At 37.2% G+C, this 20,438-nt stretch overlaps 1 protein-coding gene across 5 annotated transcripts in view; it reads left to right on the forward strand.

The window, feature by feature from the left end:
• The first annotated feature begins 2,162 nt into the window (after positions 1-2,162).
• The window catches only part of LOC124124083, a 53,204-nt gene continuing 34,928 nt past the window's right edge, over positions 2,163-20,438 (forward strand). For 2 of the 5 annotated variants that reach the window (XM_048400317.1, XM_048400318.1), the window contains exons 1-2: positions 2,187-2,748; positions 5,812-5,919. Coding sequence is in view for 3 of the 5 variants with exons in the window: in XM_046478140.2 (XP_046334096.2) it covers positions 15,428-18,412 (2,985 nt within the window). In the remaining 2 variants the exon portion in view is untranslated. Of the gene's footprint in view, positions 2,749-4,151; positions 4,272-5,811; positions 5,920-10,948; positions 11,031-15,399; positions 19,469-20,438 lie in introns of those variants that run through there. The other 3 variants (XM_046478140.2, XM_046478139.2, XM_048400316.1) reach the window with 3 other exon arrangements.

A 20,438-nucleotide genomic window follows, 5' to 3' on the forward strand; every position in this document is an offset into this window, starting at 1 on the left:
ACGGTAAAATAAATTTATCGTGAATAGCGGCAAATATGAATATATACAATTTAATATATATGTTTCTGTTATGTCATGGTATGTTGATTCTGAATCTAAAATATTGCTTGATATTGTTTGCCAAACAGTTGTATGCACTGTCCATCGTGATACTTCTACTTAAGTATATAAAAAAGGATGTTTGTTTAGACATGCGTTCATTGTAAACAACGCCGTGTTTTCGTTTGCTGGTTAGCTTTTACTGGTCAAAAGCAAAGTTAATCGCATTACTTTCGTGACGCATTTTAGGCCTGTCATACAGTTCCTGAAACAAATATATCCAATACAGCCGATGCAAGTCAATCATATTTGACAAGACTAGATTACTGCAGTTATATATTTTATCAATATAATCAAACAATTGTTTTTATTTTTGTAAAATATGTTCATTTCAGAAACTAGATGTTAGTCTAGCCAGCGGTCTAAACTCGCATTAATTTGGTTACACGTTTCATGATTTACAGTATTCGTGAAGAATATGTAACAATTAGCCACAATTAGAGCCTTTGGTAGGAGTAGAGGGAATGATAAGCATAGACTTGCTAAGTAGTTTATGATATTCATGATAGCTCAAAAGAAACTTTGATTTATGTTTGTAGTACACCCCAAAAGTAGGGATAACACAAGTGATATATTAAGATGACATAAAACTTATACATACTGACGTGTATAAACTACTATCAAACAGTGAGGATAACAGGTGTTTGCATAGAGGTGAGCGTAACCTGCACCACCGGTGGAACAAACACACGCAAAGGCAAGTTAGTTGTTAAACCGGATTAGCACAAGTCAAAACAGAGAATTTCATCGGACATAACTCCATTTGCTTCTTCTGTGGTAGTCACCAATCAACCCATTTATACTTCCAAAAATAGCTTTAACCCTTTTAAAGCTTTTGAGAAATTCAACAGTATGGGTTTGGTCTGACAAGGCAAGAAGCACAAATGGGGCATGTTTCGGCCAATGATTAGAGTATTCTTGCAAGTCTAAGGGTCCAACAGGAGTTATTTCTGCGACATGCTATTTCAAAACCCAAAATTCAGAGGGATATATATGAAAAGAAAAATTGAAATAATACAAATATATATTCCTGCCAGGTGAAGGCTATCACTTGAAATCAAATTAACAAAGCAGATTTTAGTCAATGACACAACCTGTTTCGTGTTAATTATCTGATACTATTTCCTGTAAACGCGGAGCTCCTTGTGAAAATTCATTCCATTTCTTCTTCCAATGTACCTTATATGATGATATTAGGGAGACATTACTGACAGCTATCGATAATCTTGGAGGAAAAAAACCTCTAAATAGTATTCTTTTTTTGTGATCCAAACTTGTTTTCCTGAATACAAAAATATTCTTGTCTGTACACAAATTTATAGAAACGACTAACAGATTCAGTAGCTAGCATATTATTGTTTCCAAACTGTTAATCATTAATATTGTTAAACCTGTATACAACACTATAACATGTATAATGTTAGCATATGTATGAGATGCACACTGTCTTCACTTTCCAGCACATTGTACATATCCTTCATATGAGCACTGTATATAAATTTATATTGCGCACTATGTTTCCACAATGTGATGCTTCAACTGTAAATTGTTAATTTTCATTTTGCAATATTATGTATAACTGTATATAGGGAGAAGGTGGTAATAAGTGCTGCACTTGTGCCCAATCCCTTTGTCTTTTTGGACAATACAATATGTTTAATAATAATAATAATAATAAGCAACCAATGTATTATGATCAGGGTCCATTGATATCCCTTCAGCAAGTGCGAATCAGGTCCTAACACATTTTTTGTTTTGTCATGTATCACGCGCTAAACAGTCGAACCTCGCTTATCCGGACAATTGCTTTTTCTAAAAATTTGTCCGCATAAGCGAGTTTCTGGATATCTGAATACCTTGTTATCTGACCAGAAGTCCTTCCCCTACCCCAATCTACCGAGGCATATGTGAAATGAATGGCAAAAATTTGATTTATGAAGGATCGACTAATTACTAATAAAATACATTGTGCTGTACAGACCTACGCAGCATGCTGTGACAGCGCACTGCATTATTGAAACGGCTGAAGAAATGCATATGTAGCCTAGTTTAGACTATGTACTTGCTTTGTATACAGATACGACGGCGAGGTTGGGGCAACCTGACACACATGAGCATTAATAGCCATGTTTACCTGTACTAGTTGAGAGCCAAGGTTGAAGTCATTCATGTGTGAAAAATGTTGTCGAGGCATCTGTAAACGGCTAAAGAAATGCAAATGTAGCACAGTTTAGACTATGCACTTGCTTTGTGTACAGATGTGACGGCGAGGTAAGGGCAACCTGACACACATGAGCATTAATAGCCATGTTTACCTGTACTTGTACTTGACTGCCAAAAATGCTGTCGAGGCATCTGTACATCTTCTTTGTCGAATTGCATTACTAAAGTACATCAAGATGGCACATCATATACATTCATATATATTTGTTGAGCACGAAACCTTGAAGTGTAGCCAGGACATTTCCAAGAAACTATGGGCGGCCATGTAGCTTCAATATCTTATAAATTATATCACTGAACATAGGTCATAGGTGTATTCAGTAAACAAAGATCTGAAGGGCTGTATTTCCTTCATCGAACACACTATGCGTTCATCACAGTTTGTGACGGATTACGGATACGAACGAACTAGCACTTGTTTGGCAGGTAGGTTTTGCTAAGATTTGTTATCTTGTTCTCTCTCTCTACCCTCTACTTCCTTAATCACAATTTAAATCCTAAATAGACTTTCGGGCCTAACACTTCTGACATAGATTTTCTTAAGAAAATACAGTAAAAATGCTTCACTTTGAGCACCTTGTTTTCTTTAAATACGATGTACCGTGACATAATAAAGTGGTATTTAGGTAGATATAATAATAATCTAAACATATGAATCCATTTGATGATACATCTGTGAGGTTTAAAGTTGATTTTCACAGTCCGGGCCAAGTCGGACCGAACACTTCTGACAGAGATTCTCTTAAGAAAATACAGTAAAAATGCTTCACTTTGAGCACCTTCTTTTCTTTAAATACGATGTACCGTGACATAATAAAGTGGTATTTAGGTAGATATAATACTAATCTAAAGATGTGAATCCATTTGATGATACATCTGTGAGGTTTAAGTTGATTTTGACAGTCCGGGCCAAGTCGGACCGAACACTTCTGACAGAGATTTTCTTAAGAAAATACAGTCAAAATGCTTCACTTTGAGCCCCTTGTTTTCTTTAAATACGATGTACCGTGACATTATAAAGTGGTACATAGGTAGATATAACACTAATCTATAGATGTAAACACATTTGAAGATACGTCTGTGTGTTTAAAGTTGATTTTGACGCCCGGGCCAAGTCGGACCCAACACAAGCAAAACACTTCTGATAGAGACTATGTTGAGAATGTAGAGGGAAAAGGGCTTCACTTTTGAGCCCCTTGGTTTCTTTATGTACAGCGTTCTGAGACACTATAAAGTGGTATTTAGGTAGATATAACACTAGTCTATAGATGTGAATCCATTTGATGATACATCTGTGAGGTTTAAGTTGATTTTGACAGCCCGGGCCAAGTCGGACCGAACACCTGTGTGACTGTTGAGAGTATAGGGAGAAGAGGTCTTCTTTAACCAACGTGTCTGCTTTAAAGACGACGATCAGTGACATTATAAAGTGGTATTTACTTATATATAGAACGTTCCTATAAATATAAACACTATGCGCACAGATAGAAATTTGTATCACGATAGCTAGAAGTATTTGATACGTTTCAAATCTTACTTCGTTTAACGATTGCTCTTTTACATGTTACCAAGATCAGCGACGCTTACACACTGCTCCACTTTCTGGTTTTCAAGCGATTTACTCCGAATTACTTATTTATGGTGCACTTTTTTGTTTGGTGATTGTTCATTAATGTCATGTGTGTATGTTGCATCAATTATATGTAGGTATGATCGCCGATAATGAAGTAATTAGCCAGTAACACTTTGGCCCGTCTTGGCCCGGCCCGGCCCGACTTTTAGGCAATGCCGTGACAACATTCTGCTCCGGTTCCACACGGGGGAAGAGCTATTAGCGTTACCCAGCACTCACCACGGAGAGGTTGCTCTTCACGAGTGCCGGATTTGTTGATGAGTTACTGACAATTCTGAATCAATTGCATATTAATGCTGCACAGTAACACTTCAAAGTAAGTCAATATGATCTGCAATTATAGTACATAACATAGGCGATAATTATCTTTTATATATCACAATGACATGATAGATGCAGTTCCTGGTCAAAATCTTAATTTTGACATTTAAATTTCTCATACATTCCAAAGTGAAGACGAAATATTGTTATTTTCCTGTATTGGCGGCCATCTTGGAGGCCATTTTGTCCGCCATATTGGATAAATCAAATTTCTCAAGCTCATATATGTGAGTACTTAAACGATTCATGTGTTCAAATAACACAATTTGTTGTCATAGTATTTCTTTTTATGTGTAATACAGTATATATTTGTTGATTTTTTAACAGGATGGGAGGTGGGATAACATTTACTAAATTTTCATACATTATATTATACCTACATTAATTGTGAAATTTTGTATAAGCTCCTAAAGTATTCAGGCAGATTTTGAGATATCACACGACATGATTGTCACTCTGGAGGTTACATTATCTTTAGTTTTGTAATATATTTAAAATGCAAATCGAGTGATCTTTTTCACTTTTTGACACATTATGGCCCATTGCTCGACTGAAACAATTTTGATCACTAAATAAGCATCATTATTGTATATATGATATGTAGAATTCTTTATTAATAGGTTTAACGCCGCGTTCAAGATCATAACACGTATATATCGCGACAAGCATGCACGTGTGTTAATGTCTGTGTTAGTGTGTGTGTTAGTGTGTGTGTGTGTGTGTGTGTGTGTGTGTGTATGTGTGTGTGTGTGTGTGTGTGTGTGTGTGTGTGTGTGTGTGTGTGTGTGTGTGTGTGTGTGTGTGTGTGTGTGTGTGTGTGTGTGTGTGTGTGTGTGTGTGTGTGTGTGTGTTACCATGATTATCTATATATGTTAAATCAGCTATCATTGCAATATTTTATGTATACCTTTATATTTTTAGTATAGTGTTGTTAAAATTGTATGTGTGTGTATGGTCTCTGTATGTGTGTGTGTGTCTGTCTGTCTGTATGTGTGTGTCTGTATGTGTGTTTGCTTGTACTAGTCCGGATTAATGAATGCCGAGTTTACAGCACAGGAATTCGTTATTGGTCAGTAAATAAAAATATATTCCCCTATATGTAAGTAGATAATTTTCTCTACTTACATAAAGGGGTTATACATTTTTATTAAGTCACCAATAACAAGTTCCTGTTGTTTACAGTGCTAACCCACTGTCCACCACACTCAGACACAGTACACTGACTACGAGCCTAACAAATAGTGGATACTTGATACATTTCGCTATTATTAGCCGTAAATAGGATGTAACCAAACACGCGGATGTACATTTAAATCTCTTACCGTCATTGACCCTTTCTGTATTTACAAGTACAATTCAAACTACACAATTCTGCTATCCGTGTACTTTGTATTGTAGAAATGACGAAAGATAGTTTTCACAATTTTTTAAATGGTCACATATTGCCATAACTGAGTTAGGTACTCGGGATTATTTTTATCACTGTATTTTAATCCTTACGCGCATTCTGATTGGTTTGTCGTATTCGCCGACAGGTGGACACTCCTTCTTGCAGGTTAAGGAGAGGGGCGTGTGGTGTGACGAATGACTCAAAATCATACGAGCAAAATGTGCATTGGTCATCGGTCATCATTTGATTGAAGGTACGATATATTCTAAATATTAGTAGTAGTAGTAATAGTTGTATTATTATTGTTGCTGATGTTATTGCTGCTGGTTTTCTTGTTGTTTGGATATCTGTGTAAACTGTCAGCTTGTGTCAACTTGATTTTGCATGTAATTGCGTCATGTTTATGAAATGTCACACGGGAACGCCCAACCGTGGAACTTATTATTAAATGTATAACTCGGAAGTTCCTTGCGTAAAATTACCCACTGGCTGATGGGGTTACTGGTTCCTCTCTGGGTCTGCCATTTAACTGTTTTATAAAAAATACCGAAAGCTCCGTCTTATCTACAAATGGAACTATCCCCGGGGCAGTAGCGCTCACCAGCACACGCCACACATGTAAGGAAAATGAAACCAACTGAAACATCATCCGTAATGCTTTTAAAGTTGTGATCTCAATTGGAACGAGGCTGCTCACGATACCTTGGTCCATATTTGAATTACTGACGAAGTTTTTAATTGTCAACAAAAGAGGAGTCACCTGTGATTATGTGGCCAACACGTTTGTAGCAGTGCCATGACTCTTGGCAACCTCTAGTAGTGGAATATACTTCATGAGCTGCCAGTTCCACGTTCAGCAGCACGTCTATACACGAAAAACCTGTATGAAACAATGTTCAAGAAGGAAAATGAAACTATTGATGGTTCTCAAAACTTGAAATATTGTCGCACATTTAGGTAAACTGATTTTGTTTGTCTGAGAACGTTAGGGAAGGAAATATACTGTTTAAAAAGGGGAAAACTATTTTTCAGTCATTTTCTTCCATTTTCAGTTAAGTTCAGTGACACTTTTGTCTTGACAATAGAGATTATAAATACATTACAATATCAGCATGGTTTATGAAATATAAAATACGTTGATTAGAAAATGCACCCAGTGATGTAACCACTTATATCGGGTACACCATCTCACGGTCACTACGGTATATATATACCATGAAGTAGTTGTAGTGAGAAGGTCGAGGAAAGAACTTGAGCCCTTCCTCATTTTATTACTGCACGCAGACGCAAATATGCTGTAACATTCAATAATGAGAGTTTTCACAAATGTAAAATATTATTATTTAATTTCCTTGTTGAGAATGTTTAAACCCTTGTCTAAGATTTTTGAAGGCAGGTAACATTTAATTTATATATTCTATATTATTATAACCATGATGTTGTTGTTCACATATCTTTGTGACCCGTGAAGATCCGGGGTGGAATAGTTCTTCAGCAACCTATGATTGCTGTAAAAGGCGACTATTTTTGTCGTAAGAGGCGACTAACTGGATCAGGTGGTCAGCTCGCTGATTTGGTTGATGCATGTCATCGTATCCCAAATGCGTTGATCGATGGTCATGATGTCAATCACTGGATTGTCTGGTCCAAACTCGATTATTAACAGACCGCCGTCATATAGCTGGAATATTGCTGAGTGTGACGTTAAACAACAAACAAAACATATCTTTGCAAGCTTTATTTTTAACCTTATATTGTACGTCATATGATTACGTCAGATTAATGAAAAGTCACAAGACAACCTCCAACCCTACAACGTACTATGAAATGTGTTACTTGGAAGTTCCTGGGGTTAAGTTACCCATCGATAGTCCAAGGTACATAAATATCATGGTTATTTATGAAAAACGCTTGTTGTGATAAATATTAACTTGCCAAAGGGTTACTGGACAGTTGCCCACGAAACATGAGCAGATTGTGATCAGTCGAGCAACCTGGCAGCTACGATTTAAACATTTATACCATAAAAAGCAATCACCTGTAGACACGTTTCGTACAGAAAAATACAATAGGTAGAAGAGGTCATTTGAAATGATAAGCTTTGTAGCAATTTTCAAAATCTATATAGATTTAGGTTTATATGATTTAACGTCATTTAAAAAATATTCATCTGTTTTAAATAGCCATGTCCATCTGTATGTTTTTTCGCGATTATGTTTAGATATATAGGCGCACTTTGACATTGTTTGTAGATTTGCTTTGTTTATTTGTTGTTTTCCCCGCACTCAGCAATATTTTAGCTGTATGACAGCGGCGTGTAAATAATGGTCTGGACCAGACAATCCAATGATTGATTTTATATCACTACCCCGGGAGAGTTAGACATTGAATTAAATACCTAAGCATGTATTATTGGTTATTGGTTATTTAGCTATGTAATGTAGATATTGGCTAACCCTTACCATATTCCCATTTAGTATTCTTGAGTCGGAGTTCAGATTTCTTATACACATTGGAAGATTCACTATAAATTAAATCATATCATATATCAGTGTTGATATAAGTAGTCCACTTAAACTCACTGTACAATACAACCCCTGAATCAATTTGTTTCATAGGCATTTTGAAGCCCCAAACCGCTTAAAATGAAAGGTACTCCAACAAGAGAGGTCATCGCACGAACACCTAGGTCAAATATTACAGCAAGATAGCTTCTGGCAAAATCATATGCTTGTATATGATATGATTTTTTTATTATTATCATATTACAGTTAACTTTTATTAATAGCTAAATGTACTTGTAGGGTGAAGTAAATAAGCTTTGCCTGTTTACTAATACCATTCTCCTTTTTGAAATAAATATTGTTTTAATCATGAATTAGTACACATATAAAGATGCTCAAATCAATCTGATTTATCTGCCTGGATCAATCTATTCTAACAGCGGGGTAAGATGAAGGGGGTCAGCCGTGCAGACACCTCTGTCCTGGTTTGTTTTAATGTGTGACAAATAGGAGGATACCCGAGCTACTGAGTGTGTGCCCACATGGCATGGAACATTGCTCATGCTATCAACTGTAAGTCCAGACCCGTTTATTCATATGTCGTCGTGATATAACTATTGTTTGTTTATTGTTTAACGCCGCACTCAGTAATATTCCAGCTGTATGACGACGGTGTGTATATAATCGAGTCTGGACCCGACAATCCAGTGATTGACATCATGGGCATCGATCTACGCAATCGGGATCCGATGACATAACAAATTTAGATTCAATGTTTGCTGAAAGCAGACTTCTTTGTATGATTTTGACATTATCAAAAGCATGTGTTATGAATCACTATCAAATAGTGATGATACCAGGTGTTCGCGAAAAGGTGAACTTTGAAATTGTGGTAGAAAGTTATGAAATATGGTCATCCCTCTTGTCATACAATCTTGCAGACAGTTTTGCTTACTGAAACTTTATGCATTATAAATTGGAAAGGGTTTTGTAGCTTTCATTGTTTTTATGTACATTGATGAGACATGTCTGAAGCAATGTGTTCGTTATTTAGTGTAGTCTAGTGTAGTTTCTCTTCATGTAATGTTTGACTTTTATCAGCCACGAGTGGAATCAAAACATGACGTAAAGGATGCATATGTGTTTGTTGTTTTATACCATACTTGTGATCTATGTAGAATTGCAATTTGATTCTAAATAAACGTTTCACTCCAGTGAGCTTTTGTCAATACTGTCAATTAAAAACGTGTTTGGGCCGAGAGATTAAAACAACTCATGGTGTCCATTCAAATAACGAGTGTAATCTTACACATGTTGAGTAACTGCAGCACATGTGTGTCCCTATGGACCCGCAAGTGATACTCCCCTTAACACACTTTTCATTCATAGATTTCACAATATTTCATCACGGGCGCTTGTGTTCGCGGCCACTGAACATCAGTCAATTATCTCCCTCCTTACAAACACGCACGAAATACTCACAAACATTGTTGAATGGGAATAAATATTTACAGAAATAGGCCTAGAAAAGGAAAACATCACTTCAATCATATGGTAAGTTCAGTGACAAGTTGGTATCGACACATGAGGTTAAAAATGCATGGCAATATAAGAATGACTTGACATATCAACTGCGTCTATTTTAATATTTATAAATATAGTAATGTAATCGCTTACTCGGTTGTTTCGGGTACAACAATTCACGGTCAGTACATGTGAGTTTTGGTGATAACGCGTACACTTCCTCAGATTATCACTGCTCGGAGACGTATAAAATTCAATAATGAGAATTTACTCAAATGTAAAGTATTATCCCAATGAAATAACATTCACTCAAAGACGCTATGTGGGACAGAGTTATGTCCCTTAAAATACCGATTTTAAGTTGATTAATATTCCTCGTGAACACACAATGCCATGGAGAAAGTTGTCAAATGTAACACATGTTTTATTTGGGATAACACTTTCTGAGTAAAGTACAGATTCTCGTACTTTTTGGGGTTGAGTACCGTCTGGGATTCGAAGCAAGAGTGCGGCACCTAATCGTCAGCATACAAAGTCAGCGATCTAACACACTCAGCCACCGAGGCTTCCACAAATTTGAAACTTCGACAACTGGTAGTCTGGATCACGTACACGTGTGGGTTCGAATCCCGGACGGGAATCAACCCAAAACAGAGAATCTGTACTTTACTCAGAAAGTGTTATCCCAAATATAATATGTGTTAGATATTCCTGGAGTATTTCACCTGGGATATCATTGTATATGGTAAGACAAACAGTAACAGGAACTCTGATTATTTATTCCATCATATCCTGCTTCCAAGTGAACATTTTCTCCAGATGAGTCCATTCACATCTTTTATCCAATTTCTTGAGGGATTAACTCAAAAGTTTGATGTCGAATATAAATCTTAATACTTTATGTTTGGGAGCGGGATTGATATGTCAACAGGTTTGCAATTCTTGGCTTTTACGATTCATGTCCATAACATAATTGCTCCAACTGTCATATTTGTAGACTGAACAAAAGTTTATCTTCTTGTAAATGTGAAAATGTGAACTTTGTTTGATATTTTTTAGAAATTAAAGATTTATACTCATTGGTGGTTGACAAAGTAGACACAATTTATGTGTGTGTGTGTGTGCTTACTTTAAGATGATATGAAAACATTTACCACGATATGAATAGTTATTCAAATATGGCCCACAAACACGAAGTTCGGAAGGGCGGAAAGTAACGAAGGTTGCCGACTGTGTACCATTGATATGCAAATACATATTCCGGATGCACTCAAAAGCACAACAAGCAAACAAGTCCTAGTGGAGACTGTTTACTCTGTAGATAAAGATTCTTAAGGTATGTAACATTATATAATGATCTTATTGTCTTCTTGTTTGGATACATGTGTAAGCTTTAGTTTAATGACATTTTGTACTTCATGCGATTGCGTCATATTTCTAAAATGTCACAAGACATGTCAAAATTATCCGTTGATGTCTCACGGTACATATAGAGCATGTCTGTACAGTAACTGGCTGAAGGGGTTACTGCGGACTTCATAAAACTGAACATGAAATATGTCGAAATAATAATAATATACATTATTGTGGCAAAACCCTTTCCCAGGCACTAGAAAATGCCCTGCGTAAAACGATTCCGAGTGTATCACGAGCATGTGTTTATGAATTAGTATCAAATAGTATTAACGCAGGTGTACTCGAAATTGACGTGTACCAATCAAACTACCCCACAGCGAACCGCCGTTCACCGACGCCACCCAAAAACAGTGGTTATATGTGGATAAGGAAAATGAAACCCATTGAACAAAGTAGTAGTTTGTTGAATAGCCGCTCGAGGTGTTGTGCTAGGAGCCTGTCATGTATTGCAGTCCTTTGCATGCTGACTGGCCGCTCCAAGGAGAGAAACAACCTAGTGTGCTGCACTGAGAAAGTAATACTTGTTTAAGAAAATAGCAAATATCACAATTTACTGTATTCTCACATTGTGGGATACATGTGTTCTGTTCTGAATGTTGAAATTAGATTCCGACATAGAAATAATATTTGCAGTGTTTTTTAATCTGTACAATTATAGCGAATGTGTTTGCGTTCACAATTTAGAATCATAGCATCAATAGAATCAATGCATCACCAAACTTAGGGTAGGATATAGTAGATTAATACACAGTACATATTCCAAGATAAATAAGTCATGTTTATAAATTAGTAAGATCAACTTGAAGCTTCACTTATAAAACGTGTCAATACAATAAGAAAACAATACTGCTTTTTACGCACTGTTGCTCACCCGGTAGAAACCCAGGTATGGAATTCTGGGGAAGAACAGTTCTCCCAGTACACGTGCTTGTCAATAGAGTCTACCAAGGTAGATGGGGTAGTTACCCTCAATGTGCCCCACCCAGAGGACGTGGGACGTTGCTCGTGCATGGAATCAACCACTGATGTGCCACTGAAACTTATTTACAGGCTGACGTGATAGAGCTGCAATATTGTTGACAACATACACCGAGCCTGACCGGCCGACCTTCCACTTACGAAATGCATGGTATTTTAGATACATGTTCTTCCCGGAATCACGAAGGATTAAATCGAGAGCAGTTGTTCTTTGGCGTTGACCTTTTATAATTACATCAGGAAAAAAACAACCAAATTTAACGAGCAAGTTACTGGAAATGAATATTTAACATGGTATTGTACCGAAACGTCACAATGAAAGGATATGAAAGATGAAATCCATTATAGTCAACGTGCTCTCTATATTATTGCTGAAACTTGTGTGTGGATGACCCTGTTATGTGAAAACAGGAATATTTAATAAAGGAAATGTAACGCAAATGCGTTGTTAATTTCTTGAACAGACGAAGAATCACTTCCGTTATCAATGTATGTGTTGGTTGTTGTTGTTTTTAACTACTGTAATACTGACTCGGCAGGATAAAGATGCTTCTGTCAACTATTACTTGTATTCACAATGTGAACTACCTCCTCAGTGGATCCAATAATTAAACAAAGAAAACACCCCATGTTGGAATAAATAGTATATCCCTCCCTGTCTACCCCTTTTTGTGCTTTTTAGTATTGATGTTTGTTTTCTTAAAATTTGAAATTCTTTTAATTATTGTCAGCTGTTCATCTTTGGTTTTCAAATGTATGTTTGTAAATATTGCAAAACACAACTAAAAAGAGCCTACAGTGAAAAGGTATGTATATTAGTTGTAATAATACCCTGCGACACTTGCGTTGGTTTTGTTTTAATGTGAAATTAAAATAATATTTTTTAAACACGTACATTTTGTAAGCTGTAATAAGCCCCAACACACGTGCACATCTGTCAATACAAAATCAATTGCAAATACTGGTATATAGTATCCGGTTTTGTTATTTATGACTATTTAATTTATTACATTCATTTTTAATAAACATGTCAGCATTTATAGCTGTATTTCAACGACACAGCTACCTCTAATAATTATACATTTATTATTTTTAATGTACATGTCATTCATTTGTCTTTGATTTTATGGGTATATGACTTTAAGTGTAAAAGCAAATAAGTTTTAATGGTTATTGAGGGAGAAATGAATTACCGATAACAATCATGTTCAATCTGTCATCCGATATTAATATAATAAAGGTATCAGGGATGGCAACAAAACAGAATATGTGCAGAGAAAACTTTAAGAGCATATATAGTTCTCTCAAGGAATTTTGAAATCTTTAATGGCTATCTTAAACGATAATAAAGTATCAATTAAGAATCTATTTTGTAGCAATTATAGCTATGTTTTAATTGTCTCAAGACATCAATACTGTAATAATTTGGGATGTTCATTTAATTTGTATTTCAAATATGTAGTTTTGATTTCTAATAATTTGTAATATAGATTTCAATATAAGAATAATCATTACGAGATATAGCTCAAGGGTTAGTATTTGACACAGAGTTCTCAGAGCTAAATACCGAGGTGTTTATTATCTTTTCAAAATATGCTTTATTGTGAACACAAGGTTGTCTGAACTTGTCAGGTGTCTACTGGCTCTGTGAATGTTGGCCATAGTTTTAAATCAGTGTTTCCGTGCTTTAACCTTTACTGTGTTATGAGACATTACGCCAATGTATTTCCAATTCTAATAAGTGTCATGGTAAGTTGATTCATTCTTGAAAATTGAAAAATAAATCAGCAATGTTAACTTATGCAGTAACTCCGTAACCCATGCAATGCCGTTTGAGCCAATATGTCTGGTGGTGTCTCAGTCAAGTTAGCATATGTATTAACCCGTTTGGATTAACGCCACTTTAAAGAGTATTTATTAGGAAACGATTCTATAATGTTCTTTGGGAGTGGGGAGGTGATTTTGCTTTGCTTCAAAACATTAAATGTAACTTTTCTTATCAAGACTCATTTTTGCAGGACACCCAACGTGCCTAGTGACCAATTATTAAAAGAAGTGTTTCAAATGATATCTGGAACAAATTACTTTTTTCAAAACCAACAAACAAACACACAGTGAATTGCAAACAAATAGAACAGAGAGATGAGGAAGGGTACAGCAACCCAAGAGTTGAAGGGAAGAAACTGTGGCGATTATATACACGTATAGAAAAACAAAGGATAACAGTTAGCTAAGTGTCCCGTATTGTAAACATTATTAAAAGACAGACACACTGGTATTTGGCTATTGTCAACCAAATGCGCATCTGTTTTCATATTGGAAGATGCGTACGACTTTTCACGTTAATGATCATTATTACAGGGGTACTTCATAAGTGAGATTCTTTAGTTTAAAATTAACCCAAACGCTATTACTGTTATGTCACTTCTGTAGACTATCGAATCTGCCCAGACATTCCAATACAGCGACTTCCCCGCTATCCCCATTTACCTCACTCTGATTACACGACTGATAACATGAGATGTGAAGCCAGACGACAGTGTTGTGCCCACAGTGTTCGTGTCAGCAGACGATACGCTTGGCTTACTTTCAAGCGACATACATATTTTTCATTCCAAAGAAGTATCCAGTTTTAGTTTGTTTTGGCTATGGTGAGCACATTTATTATCGGTGCTCTCGCCACCATTGTATATACACATATCGGAGGGTAGGTGGTTCGTTCCCATGGTCGTGTCATATCAAAAGGCGGTAAAAGGTGGTACTTTTTATTATATTTAACACGCAAGGCGTTTGACATAACGGCATAAAACATGGGGCAGAATAGGGATTAGTATAGTTTTTCTGATTATGATATTCTGGTTTATTAGTCTGTAAATGAAAGTTGAAGGCCAATTATTTCAAATCATGCGGAACTATCATTTATATAAGTTCATTTATTTCATAACAAAATGTTAGAGATTGAAGGCAAGGCGCGCATGTCGCCATTCCTCGCTAGGGACAGTGTATGTGTTTGTTGGAACTCATTGTATTCAGATTGAAATGGATTGGGAACTAGTTATGAGAGGCCTCCCTCTCCATGATACTTACCAAAGCTTGTTTAGCAAATAACATACAAGGAAATCAGAAAAGAAGATAAGTGTATAGATATAAAAGGAATGTAACAAAGTAAATGAGTTACATAAATCAGTGTTACACCACTCTGAAAACTGCCGGAAGGTGAGTATAATTTTATAATGGTTTGAAACCCTCTGAATCATGCAGTCATGAAACATGTACGGTACTTGAACAAGAGTCGGTATTTGTCCTTGCAGGTTACTCAAGTGTGGATTTGCTGTCGATATGAATGGACAACCTCAGATGGAAGATCACGATGTACACCGGTCTCATCAACCCATTTCTAAACATCCCTCCATGTCGCAGGGTATTACAAGTACGAGTGTTTCTGAAGCCCTTGAAACATGTAACCTCGGAACTGATGAGGAACTTGGAACTGGTGATGATGCGTCGGGAGGGAATGATGGAGAAGGGTCGCTATCAAGAAAACAACCTGCACCAATGTTCCAACCTGAAGGTGGAGTTGAACACTCATATAGAACTGAAACCTCAACTGACAGTAAACATCTGATTAGAAGCCCTGATCAAACATCAGGAGTAGTGTCAGAAAGACGTGCCTTTAAGGAATATATAGAAAAACACTTTCCTTGTCTGGACAAATCAGTGTATGTGATTCCCCCTGTTTTTATTGGACACTCCACTTTCAAGGAATCAGCACCAGAGAAGCCAGAGGGTCCATTTGCATATTTAAAATATGATCCAGGGCATTGTTACAGTCAGGGTGATGAGGGAGAACGAAGGGTTGCTCTATGTATGGAATATTTGCTGAAGTACTGGTGCAGTGAAGATGGACCTGCATTTATTGTCACACAATATCACTATGACAACCTTTGGAAAAAAACGTATGAGGGTAAAGGTGAACACGATGTATTGATCATCCACTACAGATTCGGATTGCTGTGCATTCAAGTAAAGAGTTGCCTCGCTAAATCTGTCGATGCACTTAAAGAGCCGATTAATACAGGTCTGAATCAGTGTAAGAAGGATCTGGATTTCATTGAGAAAGAATTTCCCCATCTTTCTCGTTTATCAAAAACATGTATACTTGCCCTTCCAAATATATCAACAGAAATGGTTTGCCAGTTTAGAAATGACAAAAAGTGTCGTGAGCAACACGAAGTGTTATGTCTTGATCACCTTCCAAATCCTGAGTCAGATCTTGAATCCCAGAGTTTACAAAAGCAACAACTTGTAGAGTGGTGGAAGAGGTTCACAACGCAAAGACTCTCGGGATTTGATTCCCCTGATGACTACCGTGGTATCATTGAAAGATATGTAGGATGTTACTCGACTGTTACAATCCCAAAACCACGCCAGACGAAACGTCCTGGAAATACACTTGGAGAATGTGTTGCAGAAGTTGGGAATAGATATATGAGCATTGTTCTCACACCCACTCAAAAAAGGATCAACAACTCAGATGTGAAGAGACTTATCATCAGAGGTAATTATGGTTCTGGCAAAACAGTATTGTTGATTTTAAAAGCAGTGAAGCTTTTGAAAGCAGAACAAAAAGTGGCTGTTATAAGCATGTCTGATTCTCCTCTGCATTATGCTCTTAAAGAACAAATAGTTACAGGCTTGGGGGATGAATGTAAACAATTCCTTACTGTCCGACAGGTAACTGATCAAGAATCGCTTGCTGGGGTTCTTAAAGAATGTGCTGATGAGCAAAGGAATGTCCTGATTGATGAGTTCCCTTCTTTCCTACATGGAAATGCAAATCTTCAAGGAGCTCTCGATATGTTTCCCAAAGAATATCTCTTGTGGATAGTGATGACAAGAGAGAGAGAAGAAACTCTCAGCAAAGGTGTACAGGAGGTATTTGAAGAACAAACAAAGACAACAGGCTCCAGTCAACAAGAACTCAAATTTGAGGATGTGCCTCTCCTAGAAATATTACGATGTCCACCATCTATTTTTCATTTGTGGCCAGATTTTCGACAACCACAGAATTCATTCAGTGAACAAAACATCAACATAGAGATTCTAAAGAAAAAACTCTCTACTGTGGATTTGATTCCACCCTTTTCTCGATCCAGCAACATCACACATGTTACAGTTAGGGATTTAAGAAAAAGAGGAGGAAAGACCAAGGAAGAGAAGGAGAAGGAAAAGAAGGGGGAGGAAAAGAAGGAGGAGGAGGAGGAGGAGAAGAGACCCTTCTTTGAACAACTTCAAGGGTTGAACATTCCAGTTGCAAAATCAAATAGTGACACTCTAGACTCTAACTACATACTTCCTGATTCAGATAATTCCCATTTGGCAGAAAACGAAAAGGTAGCCGAGATAGGTTTTGGTCGTAACACAAAGATATGTGTTTTTGTGAAAAATTCCAGACTTGGCCACGTTGAACAGTTAAGCTATAACAAGAAGAGGTTTGCTGTTTTTCTGTACAGGCTAGGCTTTGGAGGTGAATCTGATACGATTTCAAGAATTGCAAGGCAGGGAAATGTAGGTAATCGGGATATACGTTACAAATGGTCAGATCTAACCTTCATGGACATGCCTTATTATTACTCATTACTTTCAAACATGGGTGTGTCTTTAACATCAGATCGACCATGTCAAGGAACAGACTTGAGAGTTGATATTATTTCAGACAAACAGGTTAACATTTCAGCTATCTCGGGATTCGAAGGTTACCATAGAAATGCAGACATTGAGATAATTACTGATGAACTCGTTTCAAATGTTTCCTTTTTGGAATGTAGGCCGCTTGATGGACCCAGCTGTGTGTATATTGATCACAATCACACATGCATACTTGAGAACTGTGGTGAATGCAAGGAACAACTTACATCATTCCTGAGTTTACTTGGCCTTACGTCTTCCCAAACTGACCACACATTACAAGGCCATGGTGATTTGATAACAACCAGAAATGATCTTGACTGGTCAGATGTGATCATTTTGGATGACAGAATAGAGGCTAAATGTGAAACGAAATTTCTTAAGCAATGTGGGATATCCGTGACGAACAGGCTGAACACGGAACTAGACTCAAGAGTTGCATTCGGCTCTACAAGGAGTGTAGACTACATGCGACCTGAACAGTTCCAAGGACTAGAAAGGAAAGTTGTTATGGTTGTGACATCCGGCGAACCGGAAATCCCTAGCCCTTTAGGTATAGAGGTAGTGAGAGACGGAATTGAGGTTGCAATAAGTAGGTGCACTTCACAGCTATTGATTCTCAGGGTATGGCAATAGCGTATAATGACATCACGTCTTTCGTGAATACTTGAACATGGTCAACTAAAACTGCAATAACATTCCTCTCATTCAAACCTTCCAGTATTTTTTTCAATATTGGTATTGACGCTATGTGTCACACAATGTCAAGATATACTTCCTGGAACAGCACAACCAATAGAAAACATGTGAGTGTGTGATAAGTTGCAGGGGACCGTGAGAGATTGATTTGAGTGTGTCCATCCTCTGATTGAGAATATATATGCCTGGAAAGAAAGAGGCATCTAAGAGGCGACTAACGGGTTCAGGTGGTCAGGCTCGCTGACTTGGGTGATCAAGAAAGTGATTTAAAAAATGATTTATTTGAAAGGGTTTACATGAGTGTCAACCGATATGTGAAAACTCAAATTCATATACCTTTTCATTGATTGTCCATTTTTTATATTAGCTAGAAACGAATAGAGGCATTCACTATTGTTCATTGTGAAAGATACTTATGGTGTTAATATTGACTCGATGCTATTTGGTAATGCAGCTTTACCTGATCACGTGAACGAAAATATTTCAAACAATGTAAATACATTTCTCTATTTCTCTTATTTCCTTTCTGCCATTTATTGTAAATAAGTAAACATGTAAATCTACGGGAGAGTGCGTTCTAAGTTTTGGTAACTTGTGCCCAATCCTTTTTAGGAGAATATATGTTTCCACAAAACTTGGTTGGTGCATGTCATCGTATCCCAATTGCGTAGATCGATGCTCGTGATGTCAATCACTGGATCGTCTGGTCCAGACTAGCTATAGTACAGACCGCCGTCATATAGCTCGAATATTGCTAAGCGTGGCGTCAAAAAACAAACTAACAAGCACTCAAGGTGATTAACTGATCTATGTACATGGGGAGCATGTGATGGAAGATTTTGTCCAGTAGACTCACATTTGAATTTTAGTAAATACATGCGGGTGTGCAAAACGTATTCATGTTATACATTGTGCCCAACATGCTATGTCCCGTGTGTGTTTACATTAGTAATCAATAAAATATACTTGATGATTTCAAGGATGATATTTGTACTTTTGAGAGCACATTGTAATTTATTCAAACTTCATCGTGGCCCGAAGGACGTTTGGACTTCAAGAGCTGCGGGGTAGCCCACGGGCTAAAGTGTTCGCGCAGACTCGGATTCGATACTCTAAAATGTGGGAAGCCCCGTCGTATGGCTGGAATATGGCTAATAGCTTGGCAAGTCCATATTTACTCTCTTATCTGAGTGAGCCGTATCTCATGGACTCGACTGTGCCGTGCAGAGGAAAATAACGGTCTTCGTTAATTTCACAACCTCTTAGCCACTGATTTTGATTGCTGTGGTATCATATAATTCTACAATCAATCGCATATATTAGTGATTTCTTCACAACAAAAGGGATTGGTGGTGAGGTGTAATGGTGTTTAAGTTCTCGTTGAAGATTATGCACTTATAAAGTGACATGCGTGCGTGTACTAGTCCGGACTTACGACGGTTTTACGGAGCTTGCTGATTTACTGAGATACCATGCTGCAGTTTAACAAGGATACTCCAATCAGACACACTACACTGACTTCCTTGTTTTATCTCTTTAATGTCGAGCGCCAGGCAGGACAACAACAAGTCCATCTTTTAACGCCTCTTTTGATATGACGCTGCCGATGAGCGAACCACCGACCTTGCCTTCCTCGGGAAGAAGTTGTGTCCACCCTATGAGATATAATGAACGTCGAAAATAATGTATGCAGTAGAACACTCAGTGAAAGTTTACCATGTGCCCTACAACTGTTCGTTTGTAGAGTCTGCTGTGTGATTGGACTCCGTGTAAACGTCCATGATATAATCAGCACAGTATCATGGGAATAGGAAACAAGAACGCCAGAGAATAACCAGTCTCGATTATAAGACGAAACAGATTTCATTTGATAACTTAGCCACCAGAGCCTCAACACCATTGAGCTGATGATGGTTACACATAGAAATCAATTAAAGGTATGCAATAATTCCTACAGTGGAAT

Source organism: Haliotis rufescens, unplaced genomic scaffold (genome assembly GCF_023055435.1).
Source record: "Haliotis rufescens isolate VD_foot unplaced genomic scaffold, xgHalRufe1.0.p SCAF_2, whole genome shotgun sequence".
NCBI lineage: Eukaryota > Metazoa > Mollusca > Gastropoda > Lepetellida > Haliotidae > Haliotis > Haliotis rufescens.